Raw genomic sequence first — 19,825 nt, forward strand, 5'->3', positions numbered from 1 at the left:
TATAAAATTACTTCTGCGTAACTAGCCTGGTTTCATTGAAACCAGAGTGCTCTTGTGTATTTCGCACACACTTGGGCACTATAAAATTACTCATGCGTAACTGGCCTGGTTTCATTGAAACCAGAGTGCTCTTATGTATTGCGCACACACTTGGGCGCTATAAAATTACTCCTGAGTAACTAACCTGGTTTCAGAACGCGTCGTGGCCGTTTTCATTAGGGCCACAACACGGATTCGCGTCGTGGCTGTTTTTAAATGCTCAGAACGCGTCATGGCTTTTCTCGATTAATACAACGCGAATAGCACGTCAGCCACGACACGAATTTCGCTTTGTGGTATTTCTGTGATTACCAGAACGCGTCGTGGCCGTTTTCACTAGGGCCACGACGCGAATTTCGCGACGTGGCCGTTTCACTATTACCACAACGCGTTGTGAGCCATTTTTTCGCTCACTGAGCGTTTTCGGTCTTTGAGCGTAACATATATATAGATTTCAACGACTCAAAACTAATGCAACAATATCGTCGCAGTCTCAGGTATACCTGCACCAGATTCTACGGCAGCTGTTGCGTCGAAACCTCGGCTACCATGCTTGGGAGATCGCAAGATCATGTGCTGCACTGCCTTACTTCCCGCACGCTCTGGAGTTGCTGCTGCATGAAGTGCTAGAAGAGGAGGCGACGAGTAAAGAGCCGATACCGGACGCGCAGCTTCCTAGCGTCATCGAGTTCGTACATGAGTTTCCGGTGTACCTACAGGTATGTTTGTCCCACTCACTCGCACCTCTCGCTCTAGAGTTGCTATTCCATAAACTAGGTACGAGAAGAGAAGTCGACCAGCAAGGAGCTGATGCGGGACGCTCAGCTATCCAGCGTCATCGAGTTATAGAGGTATTTCTGTCCCGCTCACTCACATACTTCACTCTCTCGAGTTGACCGAAAAATGGAGTGCCTGTAAAATGACGTCACAATAACATATCGGTTCCCTCTTACTAATTGACTTCTTTAAAGGTTTTTTTAGTGATGTTTTATTTTATTAAAAACTAATTTGACTAAGTGGTTTTGCGAAAAAATAGATTTACTTAAATAAATAAAATGATGTAGGAGTTGGTAGATATTCAATTTTTTTTTAATTTTGATGATTTTTATTTGTATCCGTATCGAAGCTGATTTAAATTGATTGATGACGGTTTCTACGCGATGAGCGAATTTTGGTGCCACGAACTTGCAAGAAATATCTAGTATTTTTATAATTTAAAATATGTAACCTTCTGTCTCTTTCCAGACGATCGTACAATGCGCGCGTAAGACCGAGATAGCGTTATGGGCGTACCTGTTCTCTGCGGCCGGCAAGCCCAAGGACTTGTTCCAGGAGTGCCTCCAGAAGAAAATGTTGGACACCGCCGCTTCCTACCTTATTATATTACAGGTAAAATATTTTATGTATTTACTTATGACACAAATATTAAATGTATATCAATGATTTTAACTTTGGGAATAGCATAGGTTAAAACATTTGAGTAACTCTCATTTTATCTCTATTATGCAAGTTCAACCCAATCTCAATACCGATTGAACAGTCGGTTGTCAACTAATAATAACATAAAGTACCCTAAACAGCCCGAAAAGTAAGGAACATTAGGTGTGTAAATATTTTGCCGACATGTCTCATTCTTTAAACTTTTCTAGAATTTTTTATCAAGTAATATCAATGTGTTACGACTTATTTGCAGCTATATAAGGTAGGTAGCCACAATGTTTCTTTATTTTCAGTTATTTTAAATTTTTATAATCGTTTTTTTTTTCTATAGAATCTAGAGAGTTCGACAGTGAGCAGACAGCTAGCTACCCTGCTGCTAGATACCGCGCTGCAGGAAGAGAGATTCGACTTGGCGAGGGATTTAGTTCGATTCCTCAGAGCTATAGGTACGTTTGTCGTTTACCCAAAAGTATTGCCAAAACTAATAAAAAAAACATATATTTTGTTTATGAAGACACTCTAGCGATTTAATTAACACTTTGAAATTTAAGCGTAATTGTCAGCCTAGGCACATTTGTATATCAGGCACAGGCCAGGTCTGGGTTTTCCACAAATTACATTTGCAATTTTTGGTGAAAATGAATGCAATTAGAATTTCTGTTAAATATTTTTGACAACCCGATTTGAAAACTTTTTATATGACTTTTATTTACTATCTTATATCTACTTAAGTTAGTTTATAATAATAGCTGTAAGTTTCTTAAAGAAAAAAAGTATTCTCTTTCAGATCCAAACGATGTGGAATCTCCGCGCAACTCCGTAAACGTTCAGCAGAAGTACGGCCAGATCGCGCAGCAACCTGTCACGCCAAACGCCGATGACCTCTCTGTCATACTTGGCAGCATGCAGGTATACCCTTGTACTGTCATATAAGCCAAAAAATGACAAACAGCTGTCATATGTCACGATATAGCTGTTATAACAAATAAAGAAATAAACTAACTTTTTTAACGCTTTGCAGTTGGCAGGAGGTCGCGGACGCAGTTTCAGCACGACGCTGGCGCCGCGCGATCCGTCGCCGCCCGCGCCAGCGCGTCGCACTGCCGCCGCCACTGTGAAGCGGAAAAAGTCCGTGCCCGCACGCTCCGAGCGGTACGTACAATTTTGCGTATATGTGCACGCATTTACGTGTGATACGTTTTTATTTTTATTTTGCCTGCAATATGCTATTGAAATAAATATTAAATACCAGCATAGCTAGCACAAGCACGTAGACAAACGAAAGAAACTAAATTTTGGCAGTTTTACCGGAAAAACATTGGAGTAAAAGTTTCTTTCGTATCTCGATATCTTTCGCTTTTGAAAATCTATATGTCAAGCATGACGATCCGCTTTTGACATTTAGTTTCTTGATTCTGTTTTTATTTTTATTATGGCACTTGGCTATAAAACCATGGCCAGTGTCGAGTAAATGGCAGCAAATTCAAAAAATCGATGTATAGCAACCCTGTCTATAGCCGGAATTATAGTTTTTAATCTACAAACTACGAATAATAAAGTTCCTTAGTTTTTATTATTCGTATTTCGTAGATCAAAACTATAATTCCGGCTATAGACAAGGTTGCTACACGTCGATTTTTGAATTTGCCGCCATTTACTCGACACTGGCCATGGTTTTATAGACGAGGTGCCATAATTAAAAAAAAAGAACCAAGAAACTAAATGTCAAAAAAAAAAATTGCCGTTGCTATATTGGTTGCTATGGAAAGAGTTTCTTTTTTTTGTCCACTGAAACTCAAGTCGATGGGTGGTGCCATGCTCGGGAAAAATATATGTAGATGGGAAAGAAACTGCCATTACTTTCTTCCGAAGAATCGACTGGGAAACCCCGTGCTAGCTATGCAGTTAAACAAGTACCGTAAGACTGTAATATGTTGTGCATATACAATAATATGCAAATTTTACTATATCTAGTCGCGAGCACCTTATACATAATATTGTGTGTTTTGAAAATGTTAAAGTAATGTGACAGTGATAGTTGAACAATTTAAAAGCAACGTTAGCCCATTGTTCAGCATCTGATCTTACTCAGTATCTAACGTATTCACATTAGGAAATGGTGTTAGATGGTATATTTATGTAAAACTTTAAAACAAAACTTTAATTTTGTGCAGTTCGTCGGTCGGTGACATAGGCGAAGAGGCGGTAATCTCAGGCATGTTACAACGGCACATGCGCTCAGCTTTATCTGGCGCTCGGCTAGCTGCTCTCGGCAAGCTGGCAGCAGCACTCGAACTGCAGCTTGTAGCGTGGTTGGCGGGCGAGCGTGAACGTGCCGCGGCGGTTACGGGCGCGGTTGCGGCGTTGCAACGCGTCCACGACGACTTCCGATGGCCCTACCCCGATCCGCCCACTATGCCGTATGAAGCCACGGCGAATATGGAACGTATGTATTGTCTATGATTTCAATTATGTTTTAAAAGTTTGATATTATAGTCCATTTGCGACGATAAAGATATTAGGGCTGTTCGGAAATAAGCCACAGCAATTGTAGCTGACTACAGGACCAGTCCATTTTGTGTGTGTGCGTGTGATTTCAGCTGCTTTAGCCCTCAGACCAAATAAAAAGTATTTTTATTTGGCCTGAGCTTTAGCCATATTCCGACTACCATTAAGAAACAAGTGACGTCAGTGTATAACAGTAGTAACTCAGTCAGGTTATTATTTATTAATAACCGGTTTCTAAGAAATAACCTCAGAAACCGGCAGGACTTTATCTTTTTACTAACGTTGTTGCTTGGTAAATTTTCTGACGCTAGCCATCAAAAACTATAGTGAACAGATATGCTTCTGTGAAAGAAACTCAGTGTCAGGACATGAGTTGACGATTGTAAGACTAATTAATAATTATCGATTCTTGAAATTGATTGTAGGACTATTGAAAGTATTCTAACATTGTCGTTTGTAACAGCGATGTACACGGCGCCTGCTGACGCGGAGAGCCTGTGCGGTGACAGCGGCTACATGAGTCTGTCGCTGCGACACGCGCTGCCGCTACCCGACTCGCCGCCCGCGCCAGTCAGGTATTTAGATGGCTAGATGGAATCAGTCAGACTATCTACTATAGCTCATATATTATGACAGGATGGTGCTACGTTTTCGCAGATAGAATTAAATTAAAAAGATATTTCGTTCCACAAATTAAAAAACATACATGCGTAGCTAGCACGGGGTTTCCCAGTCGATTCTTCGGAAGAAAGTAATGGCAGTTTCTTTCCCATGTCTACATATCTTATTCCCGAGCATGGCACCACCCATCGACTTGAGTTTCAGTGGACAAAGACAAGAAACTCTTTCCATAGCAACCATTAAAGCAACGGCAATTATTTTTTTTTGACATTTAGTTTCTTGGTTCTTTTTTTAAATTATGGCACCTCGGCTATAAAACCATGGCCAGTGTCGAGTAAATAGCGGCAAATTAAAAAAATCGACGTGTAGCAACCTTGTCTATAGCCGGAATTATAGTTTTGAACTTCGAAATGCGAATAATAAAAACTGAGGAACTTTATTATTCGTAGTTTGTAGATCAAAACTATAATTCCGGCTATAGACAGGGTTGCTATACATCGATTTTTTAAATTTGCCGCCATTTACTCGACACTGGCCATGGTTTTATAGCCAAGTGCCATAATAAAAAAAAAACAGAATCAAGAAACTAAATGTCAAAAGCGGATCGTCATGCTTGACATATAGATTTCAAAAGCGAAAGATATCGAGATACGAAAGAAACTTTTACTCCAATGTTTTTCCGGTAAAACTGTCAAAATTTAGTTTCTTTCGTTTGTCTACGTGCTTGTGCTAGCTATGCTGGACAAATTAAGAACAAGTTTTTTTAAACAGTTAAATATTTAATTAATTCCTTATAATTTTTCTAATAATGGTTGAGGATTATATGCGGTTTTAGCAACATATTTATGTCTTCGAATTAAGATTAAAGAGCTCTGACTTTGAAGATGATATTTTCATGTGACTTTTATTCAGTTCCGTTGGCGAGTGCAGCGTGGCGGAGGGAGGAGGTGCGGCGTGGGGCGCCGGGGAGGAGCAGCGATACGTCGCGCTAGTGGAGCGACTGCACCAGCAGCGCAGCGAGCGCCCCGACCACAAGGCGCATGTGCAGCTCAGGTGCGTGCTTGCGTGCGAGCGTATATGCGTACAAACGCGTGCGTACGTGTGTGTGTAAATAATTTATTTTGTTATCAAAAAGTAATATTAGGCGAGATCGACTTTAAATGTTTAAAAACTGTAAAGGTACAATTCCGTGCATACATTGACTATTGTCGTGAGCGGCCGACGACAGTCGTAGGTCGCGCGCGGCTTACGACTGTCGCGATGCACGGAATTGTACCTTTACTCAATGGCCTAAGTAATTAACTATTTTTGGATCTTATCTATTTACGATTTGTTTCGGAGAAGTAGCATATAGACGGTACAATGGAACGGTTTTTTTATTTATTTAAAGAACTTAAATCTACCTATTCAATAGCTGCATTATTTTCATTGTTGGATAAAAAAACAATAATAATTCCCATTCCAGATACTTCCTGCAACTAATGACGGAGGCGATGTGCGTGGAGTGGGCGGTGATCATCGCCGTAGTCTTACGCGATGCGCTCGCAGTACTTCGATGTACGAACGCGGCGCGTGGGACCGACGTCAGTCTTCCCGCTGCGAGACGGCTGCGCGCAGCTCTGGTTGAGTTGCGAGCGTGGGCGGACGCGGAATGGTGAGTGGTTTTGCACCTTGCGGACTTTGTAATAAGGTCGATATAGATCAGTGGTCCTCAACCTTTTTTTTCATTCGGGACACAAACATGTTTTGGTCTTGGTGCCGCGGGCCGCAACAGAATTTTTTAGGGTTAAAAAATAACGTTCTTTAAAAATAACGATTTAAAAAAATCACAACTTTCACGACGACTTACAATATTTTGCCGGTGGGAGTGAATTTCAAAATTAACATCACGCGGGCCACTGATAAAGTTTCGGCGGGCCGCGGGCTAGGAATAGCTGATAAAGATGGCGTTGTTGATGGATGCTGTAATGCGACCCACGAAATTTAATTTTAGATTTTGCTTTGGAGTCTCTATAGGACTCTATAGGACACTTTGTTTTGTCACACCCTGTATAATTATTTCAGGCATTAATATTTCTATTCAAAAGCATATTTATTTATTATTCGCAATAAATTGTAAAATTCTTTTCAGCCTCGGATACAAGCCGTTTATGATAGCGATCGGCAACCAGATACCGTTCCTGACATCAATCATAAACAATCGAGAGCGACGGTTGTCTTTATCGAAGCGGGTGAGAACGCCAAGCACGGGTTCCCTCAACCAGGAACCGAAACCAGCGCCACAGGAACCCAAGATGCCTCCACCGCAGAAGGCGCAAGAGGTGAAATCGGTGCGGAAAGAGAGCCCTAGTGTTATGCCTGAGCCTGCGCAAACGCAGATACCAACACCGCCGCCGCCAAGAGAGGAATCCTCCAACTGTGCCATAGTGTAAGTGGTATATGACATACGTGGCATATATAAGGTGGATATGACATGAAAGGCCAGTTGGTGGCTGTTGTATAACAATATTGATGGATTCGCTATAAAACAGTGTAAATACTGTGTGACATATGGCATGAATGGCATATTTTATTGTGTTAATTTTATGTCATATGCCAGTTAATGAATTCGCTATAAAACAGTGTAAATAATGTGTAGGATTTATATGCCACACATTAGTTATCAAAATGACACACTTTAACACGGTATAACTTGGTCATAGTGAATCCTGTGCGCAGTGTGATAATTGAAAATAATTTAATGCCAATTATTAACATATTATGTCATCAAATAACGTTGACAAAGGCTTCCAACCGGTCTCAGTACGCCATATATTATGCCAGTTTTGGCATAAGTACTAAATTATTGTCAACGATATGTAATATTGATGAAAATGCAAAGTAACAAATCTCCTACAGTCTCGTAGTTAATACTTTTGTAATTCGGTAGAAGGCTTGGAAGATTAAATAATTTTATTTATAATAGTTAATTACAATATGTATAATTATTATTAATAATACAGATTACATATTATTTTCAAATGATATTAACATAAATGATATTACGTTAAATTTAATTTGAAATTATGTCTTATTAACTGTAATTTATAATTTCGATACTTTTGTAAATAATAATTTATGTAATCTTTTCTTGATTTTATATTTCATTATATTCTATTTTATTTCTAGTCTTTTCTTTTTATGTCTGTTGATTGTTGTAATGTAACGTTATATTAGAATAAGATTGGGCTTGAGATTTTCTTTTATCTGTTTGATGTTTTTATGACACTTATTATATTATACACAGATACACATATTATTAAGTTGTTAAACATACAATTTTTAGTATAATATACACACAGATTTATTTTGGTCTAAAATATTGTTTCCATCATCAAACTTTATTACTTATTTCTTATTTCCTACTCTCTGAGACGATAATTATAGTCTTTTTTTCTTCTGCAACGTTAATTCCAAAGTTAAAAGAAAATTAGCAAGCTCGAATAAAAATATTAGAAATAATATTAGTGAATAATACTTAAAATTCAATGTCTTCCCCGCTATATTTTGTTATTTCGTGAAATTTAGACAATCTGTTTTAACTATACATTGAAGAAATTTTCTTGTTCGTTATTTAGACGAAGGACTTTGTTAAAAAATATTTCTTTGTGTTCTAATTTCAAAACTATATATTTTACAATTTTAATTTGAGGCTTTGGAATGTTTAGAGACATCTCTAAATCGTATTTTGTAAGTAAGAAGACTTAAAATACATATAGAAATTTTAGAGACATCTAAAATCAAATACCAGTCAAGAAAACTTTGAAAATTATACATAAAAAGTCATTGAAGAAGTAATTTGAAAACACGAAACCATTTTGAGACTCAAACAATCGTACGAGAATGCCGCGTCCAACTCTAACAAACGAGAAATGACGTTGTTAGAGCAGGACGCGGCGTTCTAATCCTATTGTTTGAGTCTCAAAACGGTTTCGTAGTAGGCCTATATTCTTAAATTTCATTATCAATCATAATTAAATTTAAATAGATACTTACGTTTGTCACTTTCTTATTGTATCAGTGACATAATACGTAGATACTTATCAGAAGATAGAGTAAATAGATCATTATAATTTTGAGTTTATGTCTATTTATTTGCTCAACATTACAATCTCATAAAATAAATCTACATTATGAAATTAGCATATTATGTCCCGACTTGTGCCAACACTAAAAAATATAAACAGCGAGTAAATCTCCTGAAAAATATACATATATATATATTGCACGCTAAGAGCAATCACCTGCGGGGCTAAAATGGTCGCTTTGAAGAATCATGATATGAATCATAATATGATTCATTTTTCTAAAATCGCTAAATGCAACTCTGCTTGCAATTCATTTCTGTATTTTTGTACCGATTTGACATTTGTCAGTTTGACAGTTTCGATAATTCATTTGCTGAATTGATTGAGAGGAATTGCTAAATGTGACCATTTTAGCCCCGCTGACTTAATAATAAGGAAGGTTTAATTGCATCCTGTATATTATATACAGGGTGCAATTAAACCTTCCTGCCAAATTTTGATATATTGATCCTTGTTAAAAATAAAAATACACGCATTTTTTCTTTTATAATCACTCAGTACTAAAATGTTAAGAAATAGCTTTCGAAAGTTATCCTAAAAAACAATACAATTAATGGACACGACGCGTCGCCCGCGCGTGTTGTGACCCCGCGCGCGCGCCTCCCCCCGCGTTATCCCCTCTCATTCCCCCGCGCCGCGAGTGACCGTTCTGCAACGATTTTAAATAGGATAAAATATCATGTCATTGAAAAAAATAACACGATTTTTTTTGCTTATATGGCCTCCTAGTGATACCTAAGCCCTGGAAAAAATTTGGCAGGAAGGTTTAATTGCACCCTGTATATAAAACAGTGCATAAGCTATACAATATTTTTCCTTGGCTGTTTTTTGGAGAAAGCCCTTGACAGACAAGAACAAGACATCGTATTGCGTATCCACCAGCCCATGATTTATAAATAGGCTGTATAGGCCGCGGCCTAAGGGCGGCAGTGTCCTAGGTGGCGGCAGATTTCATAAAGTGGCCTACACTCAAAAAATATAAATCCGGCACAGTAGCCCTAGTACGGCCACCAGTAGAAATGCGAAAGTATGGACATACTGTGGAGATAAACTTAAGGTAGCGTTCCCATCTTTTTTCGGTCCCAAAAATTCAATTAAAATGCCACTTTATGACAGAATATTCCTAAAAATTCAAATAATATCCTACTCTATGACATATACTATAGTCTGTCATAAAGTGGCATTTTAATTGATTTTTTTTTCGATCGCGATTGGCCGCGGTAAAAATCGGAACGGCACCTTTAGTTTATGTCCCCAGTTTGTCTATACTTTCGCATTTCTACTGGTGGCCGTGCTAGGGCTACTGGTATCCACTGTATAACTATTTTCATTAGTAAGGGGGTGAACGTTTAATTTTAGTAATTCTCACTATTCCAATATTATTTTCATACATTACTAATTTATTATTGTAGAAATAAAAATAAATTATTAACATAATTTTAGTACAAAAATCTGGTTTGTTTTAAACGGAATATAATAGTAAGTGTAAGTAGGCTAAATATTTGAAACGTATGTACTCCGCGCGTAAGTTCTTGGGAATCAGGGACTTCCCCTAATGGTCAGTTAGCATTGCAATGTGAAGAGGCGATGGAATGAAGTTTTATTAAAAGATAAGTGAGGTATTTAAAATTGGAACAGGCAGTCCAACACCGCGAATGGCAAGTTTGTCAATTCAATGTGTATCTTCTTGTGTAGCTAATAAAATTCAATTTTGAAACTTTCAATTAACAATGTACAGCATTGCGTCGTTACAATTGACCCTAAAACATTCCTTATGATTCCTCGGAGCTCACGCGAAACTATAACATAGTTGAATTATTGAATGTGTAATAATAATGTAATGTTTTTGTATGAATTTATAACGATATGTAAACAGTACTGTATAGTGTTCTGTAGGGTAAACTCAGCAAGGTAGTAACTAATAACTCTAGTAATGAAGTCAATTTATTGTAGTACAGTCACGACTAATATGAATGATTATAAAATCGTTTACTGTTAAGTCTCGATGCGTGGGCAGCGTGGGAGAGGAGGGAGGTGCTGTACTCATGCCTATGCGTGCACTCACTCATTTACGTTTAGGTTTATTTCGCGGAATTTTAAGCTATGGATTTCCGCAAAGTAACGCCCGATTCTATTAACTATCGACACGCATAAAGAGAAAAAGTTGAAATCAATTTGTTAAATTATGTTAAATAAGAAAGAAAATAATCTCGATGGAAAACTCTTATAAGGCTCAAACCACACCGAAATGGCAGCGCAGCGACACTACGTATTAGAATAATGAAGATAAAGTTTAAAATCATATAACATTGAAAATGCTCGCCGCTGCGCTGCCATTTCGGTGTGAATTGACCCTTAGTGTCAAAAATGAGAATATAAAATATTAAACCGATCAAATAACTGGAAGTTGCTTACAACTTTTCATGGAGTAGATCAACCCAAATTTTCCAGCACTGAGTGGGCTGATGATGATGAACTATTACTAGTCGAAATCGTTTATGCCGCGCATACATATTATTGCTCGTGAGTCGTGACTGTACTAAACTTATGTTTAGATGTAACTTTGTTATTTATATTTATTAGATACTTTTTGACTCTGTAGATTTTATAGTATTTGTTGATTGTCAGTATAGGATACCTTAAAAATGTTCCGTATAATCTTACAGGGTTGTTTTTGCGAGTGGCTAAAATTATATCGTCGCCATCTTTTAAAATTTAAAGTGTCACTTGAGAGGCTGAAATAAGTGATTCTGAATACATATTCTGAACAGCTGTCACTCAAAATGACCACATCGAGTTCCGGAATGTAAACCAATATACTGGTTCAAGTTTTGGAACAAACCCTAAATCTCTTTACTGTGTGATGCCGTGTTTACATAATTACATTGAGGTTATGCTATATTGACGGTCATAGAATTTTGTGTAGTAATCTAAATTTTAGCATTTTATCAGGCATTCCATATTGGTTGTAAGGCAGCAATAATTTTAACGTCTTATACCTAAGTTATTTAGGTACTTATAAGTAACTTACCTGGTAAAATAAACAACTTGTGCCTGGCTTCTGAGGTTTTAAAGTGCAGTTTATCTTCTCACTTTTGAATGGTTAACGCCAAATTATTAACCGACTAGACGGACTAGATATTGACGCCCGCCAACTCCTTTATGCTATCGCTCGGGGACCGTACATTTTTCCGGAATAAGAAATATAAGAAATCTCCATACCAAAGTTCAGCAAAATCGGTTCAGCCGTTTGGGCGTAAAGAGGCAACAGACAGACAGACAGACACACTTTCAACATATATAATATTAGTATGGATTTGCTGTTGAATGTATAAACTCCAATTGAAAACCTCAAACTGGGCATAGAGTAGACCGATATCCGTCCACATTGGAATACTTCCTAATGCTATGTGGAACTTTTACAAAACAACGTTTCTGTGCCATGGAAAATTCGAAGCAGAGGGCGCTACTAGTATATAATCCGACCAAAATCCCACATGTTGCACACATACCAGGCAGACATGTTGTCAAATATCAAAAAAACCTTTGTTTACGCCTCTAGTCCACGACGCTGCGAACTGCGAAAACGTTGCGAAACTAATGTGAAACAGCAATAGAGCGAGATGCAATATAACGCATTGTCGTGTGGCGACTGGTGGATGAGACAGTAAATCGGTTCGCCGTTGTTTCGCAGTTCGCAGCGTCGGTGGACTAGAGGCGTTATTGTCTATGCTGACGCTGCCCTCTAACGTGAAAATATTGCAGTAATATGTCCTATTGTAAAAATGACCCTCGTTTTAGTATTTGTCAATTACAACTATAAACATGTAAATTAATTTTGATTAATTGGTTATACAGGTGCTGATATATACAAAGCTTCAAATATTTGTTATAGTTTAATCAGAATCTTTTGAACATCATGTTTTCTAAGTATAAGGTAAAACACCCAATTATTATTAGCAGTAATAGTTCATACCACAGAAACTAGAAATATCATAAGTATTTCTAGTTTTTAAATCAATCAATTTTAAAAGGTGCCCATAATATATAATAGGATGACTGCTACGAATAATAAAAAGACTGCTAAAAATTGGGTGGCTTGCCCTAAATTGAAAATTGTTATGTTTTAAAATTATAAAGTCCAGGCAAGTTTCAGACCGTGTAAAACAAGAATATAATATTATAATTATTATGAAGTATCAAAATGTATTATGTTATTCTAATATTTAATATTCTTATAAGATTCTGGTCGGACTTACTCCAAAAACAAAAGTAGATGTTTTGTGCACTAGTTCACAGTTTCATTAAATTATTTAATATTGTATTTGTGGGTTCTGTAAATTTTCATTTACTTACATAATAAAATATGTAATTATTTAAACTCTTGTTTTTTCTTATGCGAGTTCTACCGTCTACCTTAAAACGTAATGTTAACGTCCATCGAATACAAAATAATATGAAAATCTTACAATAATGATGAATGATTATTCACTGGATTAATTCATCGAAATCATTGAGATAAAAATAATTACAATCATGGGCGTACCCAGGTTCTGAGCCAGGGGGGGCAAATTACCCAGGTACTGGTGCCCTGGGCAAATCAGATTTTTCATAAGCTAGGTGCACAGGCTAGGTGTTTATAAAAAAATAATAATTTTTAGTTGTAAAAAATTCGATTTGCAAACAAATGGCAAAAATTCGTTTTCTTAATTTTTAATTTTTATAGATAAAAGTACTAGATAATATACTTAGTAGGGACGTCGACATGATCCAGGGGGGGCAGCTGCCCCCGCCTGCCCCCCCTCGGTACGCCCATGATTACAATGTACATGCTTTTGGATGCATAAACTAGAGAAAAGTAAAGTAAAAGTAAAGAATACTAATATTAGTCTGGCATAAATGTGAAGAAATTAAAAAGTGGCAACATTGCTGATGCCACTTTTTAATTTCTTCCATAGTATATTATAAGTTTATGATTTTTTCACTTTTATGCCAGACTATGCAATATATTATACACAAGCAAAAAAAATAGGAACCACTATCTTATATCTTCATATTGGAAATCCCATATTCTTAGTATAAAATCGTTAAAATATTATTATAAAGTTATTATCCCCCACAATTGTTCTAATCTATCGCTTGGATTTTAGTTCAAACTTACCGTGTAAAAAGCACGGTTTAATATGTTTATTTAGGTGGCAAATTAAGTCACAGCCTTGTAATGTCAGTATAAAAAATATTAGAAAAAAACTGCCTGTCAACACGTCTGACGTGATACCTTTCAAATTTTAATACTTTTGTTGGGAGAATGTAGAAACATTGATTTTACACGTTTTAAAGTTGTTTTTCTGAAATTATTTACTTTGTTTATGAATATTTAGGTGAAAGCCGTAAAACTGTCACAAGATGGCAGAAACGGCTAACGACTTATCGATCTCCGAGCTGAAAGCGGAGATCGAGAGGTTGAGTCGGGAACTCGACCAAGCGAGTAGTGAAAAAATCCAGTCGGCTCAACTGGGCCTGGTGCTGCTCGAGGAGAAGAGCTCGCTGCAGCTACGATGCGACGAACTGGAGAGTCTGTACGAGAACACGAAGCACGAACTGGAGATCACACAGGAGGTTAGTTGGCCTAGATACCACAATATTTTCACTTTTCATGCCTTGGTGGCTACATTAACGTGTGATAAACTATCATTCCACCAGCACGTGCTGCCGCGCTAATTAAAAGATATTTTACACCTCATCTTGTCCTACTTGATTGTATCCGTCATGTTAATTACTCAAAAATCTACTGAACTGCTACTAATTGGCCAAAGAAACTAATTTTAAATTAAATATGTAATGTAGTATTTACTACTTACAATACATACCATACAATTCATGAAATGTTTTCTTTTTAGTTACAAAAATCTGTAAAAAGCTTGTGCTTACAAAATCGTTGACATATAAAATCCTCCTACATACATTTTACTTTCCATAAGTGGCACACGGTCATATATTTCACATTTATTTATTGTTATAGCTGTGTCTACTTCTCTAAGACTATTCACAAAATACACTATCCCACTTACTAATAAAGCACACAGTTGAAACACAGACATCATAATTACATGATATTAGTATTTGTCTTAAATGTTAGAAAAGTCCCTAGGTGAACTAGAACATAGTCTATAACTATAGTCGCTGTATACTGTATACACGGTGTATACCTTTTATGTCTGTCTTTATAAAATACTCAATAAGTGCATTTTTTTGTTTCAGGCATTAATGAAACTAGACACAACACAAAAAGTGACAACACAGAGTGGTATAGAACAGGAAAATGCTCTCCTCAACGAGTCAGCGGCCATGGAGAGCTCCCTCACACTGCAGATTATCGAGCTCGAGGGTGAAACTAAACAGGTAAGATATTTTGTTAAAAAAGTTTATAATGAAATATATAATGTTTGCATGTACATAACCTAATTTATCAAACGAGTTTTATGACCATGAGCATGATGGATCATAAAAAGTCATTCCTGCCTTGTATTCTTGTGAAATCTTATGTTTAAAAATATTGTATCAATTTTTTTTATCCGCTAAGAACTATGATGCATCTCTAGCACCAAACTAAAAATAGACAAGGCAAACTTAACACCCTATTTTGGATGGGGAGATTAAAATAGCATCACTATTTTGGTTGTAGTAGACTGTAGATGTAACTTTCAATTTCAACTTCAACAAAACAGAAAAGGAATTCAGCATTCAATTTGTTGCCATATATATGCAATATATGGCATCGCATCACATTGTCAAAAATCTATCAGAATTTATAATTATTGAGCTTACATACCTTCTGATCTAGTGGATCCGCTTTATGTGACCTTAATGGTCATATAAAGCGGATTATAGTGGCAACATACTGTAATTTAATATCATGACAAATGATGTATGATTATGTTAATGATCCCATTATTAACCTGTCTTTAATAATCCTTGTTATGAGTCAAGTAATACTTTGAAGTCTTTATAAATGAAATATCTATATTTATTGTAAAAAACACGACATAATATGCTTAGAATTATTCTAGCAGTGTATTTGGAACAGCATGAACAATAAATGTGAGGCAAATAGTTACATTATTTATTATTGTAATTGTTGTCACTACAGCTGCTGTATGTCAGGTGCAGGACTTGTAGTACTCCTAAAATATTCAAGCCTTCATTGCTCAATATCTGAAACCTGTTCAGAACTGGTTTATTAAGGTATTATCTAAAATATGTCTTGCCATCTTGAAGTACAAATTAATTATATTACTATTTGAGACTAATGAGAAACTATACTGTACTCGGCGAAACATGGCGGTAGTGGTCATTGACTCCCTGTCAGAAACTTGTCATTTTCTATATAAATAATAAACCGCGATTGACAAAGAAGTGTCAGATGTTGTATATCGCGGATTTGTGTAGAAAATGATAAGTTTTGACAGGGAGTCAATGACCGGTACCGCCATGTTTCGCCGAGTTACCTACGAGTACAGTATACATTCTTTGTTGATACTTGGTAGTAGAGAATTGTTCAACTTTATTGTATCAGACAGTAAATCTTGTCTTTACATAAAAATGCAAATATCAGATAATGAATTCATATGTGTAAAATGAAGTAAACAAGTAGTTCCAACTTCCAACTCCCAAGAGAACTAAGGTCTGTTGTGTAATATGACAGATGAAACTCATTTCATATTCAGATTCTGTGTTACCACAATTTATTACCCGGCAACGGCTAGACTAAAGGAAGGGTTTTGATTTTAGTAGTTAGACAACCCCTGGTGTAGCTGTAAAAGGCATAATTTTCGTAGTCGGGTCGGGTTACAGTTGTTTAAACATTTACTTAATGAATATGAAATGTTGGTGCTTATTAACTTAATTTACTCAAATTAGTGAGTTTAGTACCATAGGGTAGGAGAGTAGGAAACGATTCAATAAGAACCTTAGATTCACTCTCGTGAGCAAACCGCACCATGTGAACTGATAACCTAATCCTTTAATAATAATAATAAATATAGCTCCCACACCGGTTTCGGTGACGGTGGCCGAATTCATTGAAACCAGGCCAGCTACGCAGTAGTAATTTTATAGTGCCCAAGTGTGTGCGCAGTATACAAGAGCACTGTCTATTCCTTTACTCTCATAACCCAGTGGGGCGGAAGACCGACACGACTGGCGAGAGATCAGGCGCAGGACCGACTTTTTACACGCCCATCCGACGCATGGATCATCTTACTTGTCAGACAATCAGGTGATCAGCCTGCATTGTCCTAACCAAACTTGGAAATATCGAACCCACGACCTCCGAGTCAAGAGCCGCGCTCTATACCACTAGACACGGAGGCGTTTTTAATCCTAATCCTTTGTAGAAGTCAGGGCGAGAAGCACACCGGTCTGCAGAGAGCAGAGACCGTACATTGGTACGGTAACCGTACATTAACGCGTTACTTCAAAGTCTAATATTATTATTAACCCCCGACAAAAAAGAGGGGTGTTATAAGTTTGACGTGTCTGTCTGTCTGTCTGTCTGTGGCATCGTAGCATCCAAACGGTTGGACCGATTTTGATCTAGTTTTTTTTGTTTGAAAGCTGACTTAATTGCGAGCGTTCTTAGCTATAGTTCATCATCATCAGCCTGCTCCGTGCTGAAAAATTGCGGTTCATCTGGTTCGTGAAGGGCCGATTAGCAACTTGCAGTAATTTGGTGGGCTTTATAATTTATTGCATTCTAGTTCGTGACATTTACACATTAATGGAATGTTGACCTGGTGCTGCAGCATCACCTGGTAATCAATAGGATACCCAACTCCTCACCAACTTAGAGCAATGGTTTCGTGTTTGGGCTCATTTTAATTGCGACAACTAGTAAGACGTAAATAACCAATAAATTTTTAAAAAAGCATCACCTGGATTCTATAAAAGCCGAGCTCCATATGAACCCAAAGTGGAGGTTTCATGTTTGGACTCATATTGACGGCCTCATCCAAAAATAACATTCCTAGATGGTTCATTGGGATATAATATTATAGGAATTACTCTGCATTATAACCAACACAAGTTTAAAAAGCATGAAATAAAATTAAGAAATTTAAAAAAACCCCCGCCAAACAACTTTAAAAAGTAATGAAATACTTAACATATTTTACTGACTTTAAGTTTAAATAATTCCTAAGTGTAAAGTGATATTTTAGTCCATAATTGTTGTCAAGGTGTGTCGGGGGACCGCTAATGTAGATGTTTGATTTCACATAACATTATAGTTTAAGGGTCAGTTCACAGCGAACCGAATCGAGACAATCAGTGACATGGCGATACAAAATGCAAAAGACACTGTTGGCACTTGGCGGTCCCTCGACACACCGTGACAACAATTATGGACTAAAATATCACTTTACACAGGAATTATTTAAACTTAAAGTCAGTAAAATATGTTATTTCATTACTTTTTAAAGTTGTTTGGCGGGGGTTTTTTTAAATTTCCCCGCGCGGTTTTTAGCCCCGCGGGCGCTCGCGGGGTGTTGTGGCCACTCCACATATTCCAAGTGATTTTTTATGCAATATAATATCAGTCAACGAAATTTAACCAGCATATTATTATTTTGTGTGGTTTTATGTGTGTAAAAAAGAAAATTTAAATTGCATAATCAACTTTATTGCTCTTCTATTAAACATTAAAGTATCAGCCTTTTTTAGTCTTAATATTGGGATCTTTTCAGAAAACAGACAAAAAACAAATACTTTCACATAAATTTTCTCATTCAAAATCGTAAATATAAGGTCTAATTTACTAAATAAAATAAAATTTTCGTATTTTTCCGACCAGGAACTAAAAATTAACTTCATATGTTTTTGGCACAAACATTTTTTTGCGAAAATTACAGTGACTCAAGGTTATGGTGTATTTACTTATACAGCATTGCTTTTTTGATTGTGACATTCATTCAGTGCTTGGTCCAGGAGCATTCAACATCATCTTGAGTGCTTTGGGAAACCCTGGTTGTACATATCTTTTTTTAAGGTGGCCTTGAAGCATGCTCAAACCCAATGATTCCACAAACTCCGACCTTTTCATGCTTGCTTGCGATTGCGCCATAATCCAATTGTAGATAACATTTTCATTGATGCCAGACATATACTACTAGGACCCTCAAATCCAGCCTCTTCTACTTTAGACTCTTCAACTGCTGAAGCATCCTGTGCTAACAAAAAATCATGATCAGATTCTTGAATAAAATCTTCATCCATTCTGGCATTGCTTTCCACTGCAGAATTACTTCTTCTAATAATGGCACCAATTATTTCTCTTTCTGTTGTTCCCAACTCATCTAAACACACAAATATCTGAAAAAAAAAACGTTGTATACGAACACAGAAAATATGTAAATTAAAAGTATGTGCTCCATAAATCATTGAATATATTCTAAGAAATAAACCATTATTTATTATTTTTAGTAAATAACGGCACAATAAAGTCATTTACTTTTACTAAAGGATTAAAAACACGTACCTTACTGGTAATGTAACTTCTGAAAAAGTATATCACGAGCACTCGCGGGGTGTCGTGACCACCCCACGCAACTTTCAACTCCTTGTCAAGCTACAAGCACTTGCGCTACACATTCCCTTCCACCTTGTGTCGACGCGTTTGAAGGTCACTTGAAGCGCGAATTCGTAACCAGAGAAATTATTACTCATTTTTACGTTAAAAAACGCGTGGGGTGCTGACAGCACCCCGCGCGAGTGATGGCGGGTTAATTTGATTTTATATTATGTACAGTTTGTGGTGTCTGTTCCACGCTTGAAACGCTGAAAAGATTTGCATGAAAGATGTTATGGATAAGTCCTCGCGGAAGGATATATCAATATACGATCGTTTTATTGAGGAAATATATACCTACAGTTTCCGTGTGATAAATTAACGCAGAAGGCGCGAACAAACTTGGGGGAAATCTGGTTTCCTAGCTTGTTTTGTCTCTGTTGCTCGATAAAAAGAAGTTAGCAACAAAACTTACGAATAAGTTACCCAATCCCAACAATAAGTATTTGAACAGCTTACGGCCCTC

The 19,825-nt window shown here is 36.9% G+C and overlaps 2 protein-coding genes across 4 annotated transcripts in view; both read left to right on the forward strand.

Annotated features, from left to right (window-relative positions):
• Positions 1–7,577, forward strand: part of LOC121737044 (guanine nucleotide exchange factor subunit Rich) — a 33,526-nt gene extending 25,949 nt beyond the window's left edge. For both annotated transcript variants that reach the window (XM_042128578.1, XM_042128579.1), the window contains 10 exons: positions 531–758; positions 1,285–1,428; positions 1,811–1,925; positions 2,267–2,388; positions 2,501–2,631; positions 3,654–3,925; positions 4,451–4,562; positions 5,521–5,661; positions 6,074–6,262; positions 6,740–7,577. In XM_042128578.1, the coding sequence (XP_041984512.1) occupies positions 531–758; positions 1,285–1,428; positions 1,811–1,925; positions 2,267–2,388; positions 2,501–2,631; positions 3,654–3,925; positions 4,451–4,562; positions 5,521–5,661; positions 6,074–6,262; positions 6,740–7,040 (1,755 nt within the window). In that variant the 3' untranslated portion in view covers positions 7,041–7,577. The remainder of the gene's footprint in view (positions 1–530; positions 759–1,284; positions 1,429–1,810; positions 1,926–2,266; positions 2,389–2,500; positions 2,632–3,653; positions 3,926–4,450; positions 4,563–5,520; positions 5,662–6,073; positions 6,263–6,739) is intronic.
• Positions 7,578–14,019: 6,442 nt separating this feature from the next.
• Positions 14,020–19,825, forward strand: part of LOC121737048 (protein bicaudal D) — a 37,444-nt gene continuing 31,638 nt past the window's right edge. For both annotated transcript variants that reach the window (XM_042128584.1, XM_042128585.1), the window contains exons 1-2: positions 14,020–14,354; positions 14,997–15,137. In XM_042128584.1, coding sequence (XP_041984518.1) covers positions 14,142–14,354; positions 14,997–15,137 — 354 coding nt within the window. In that variant the 5' untranslated portion in view covers positions 14,020–14,141. The remainder of the gene's footprint in view (positions 14,355–14,996; positions 15,138–19,825) is intronic.

Source organism: Aricia agestis, chromosome 20 (assembly GCF_905147365.1).
Source record: "Aricia agestis chromosome 20, ilAriAges1.1, whole genome shotgun sequence".
Lineage (NCBI taxonomy): Eukaryota > Metazoa > Arthropoda > Insecta > Lepidoptera > Lycaenidae > Aricia > Aricia agestis.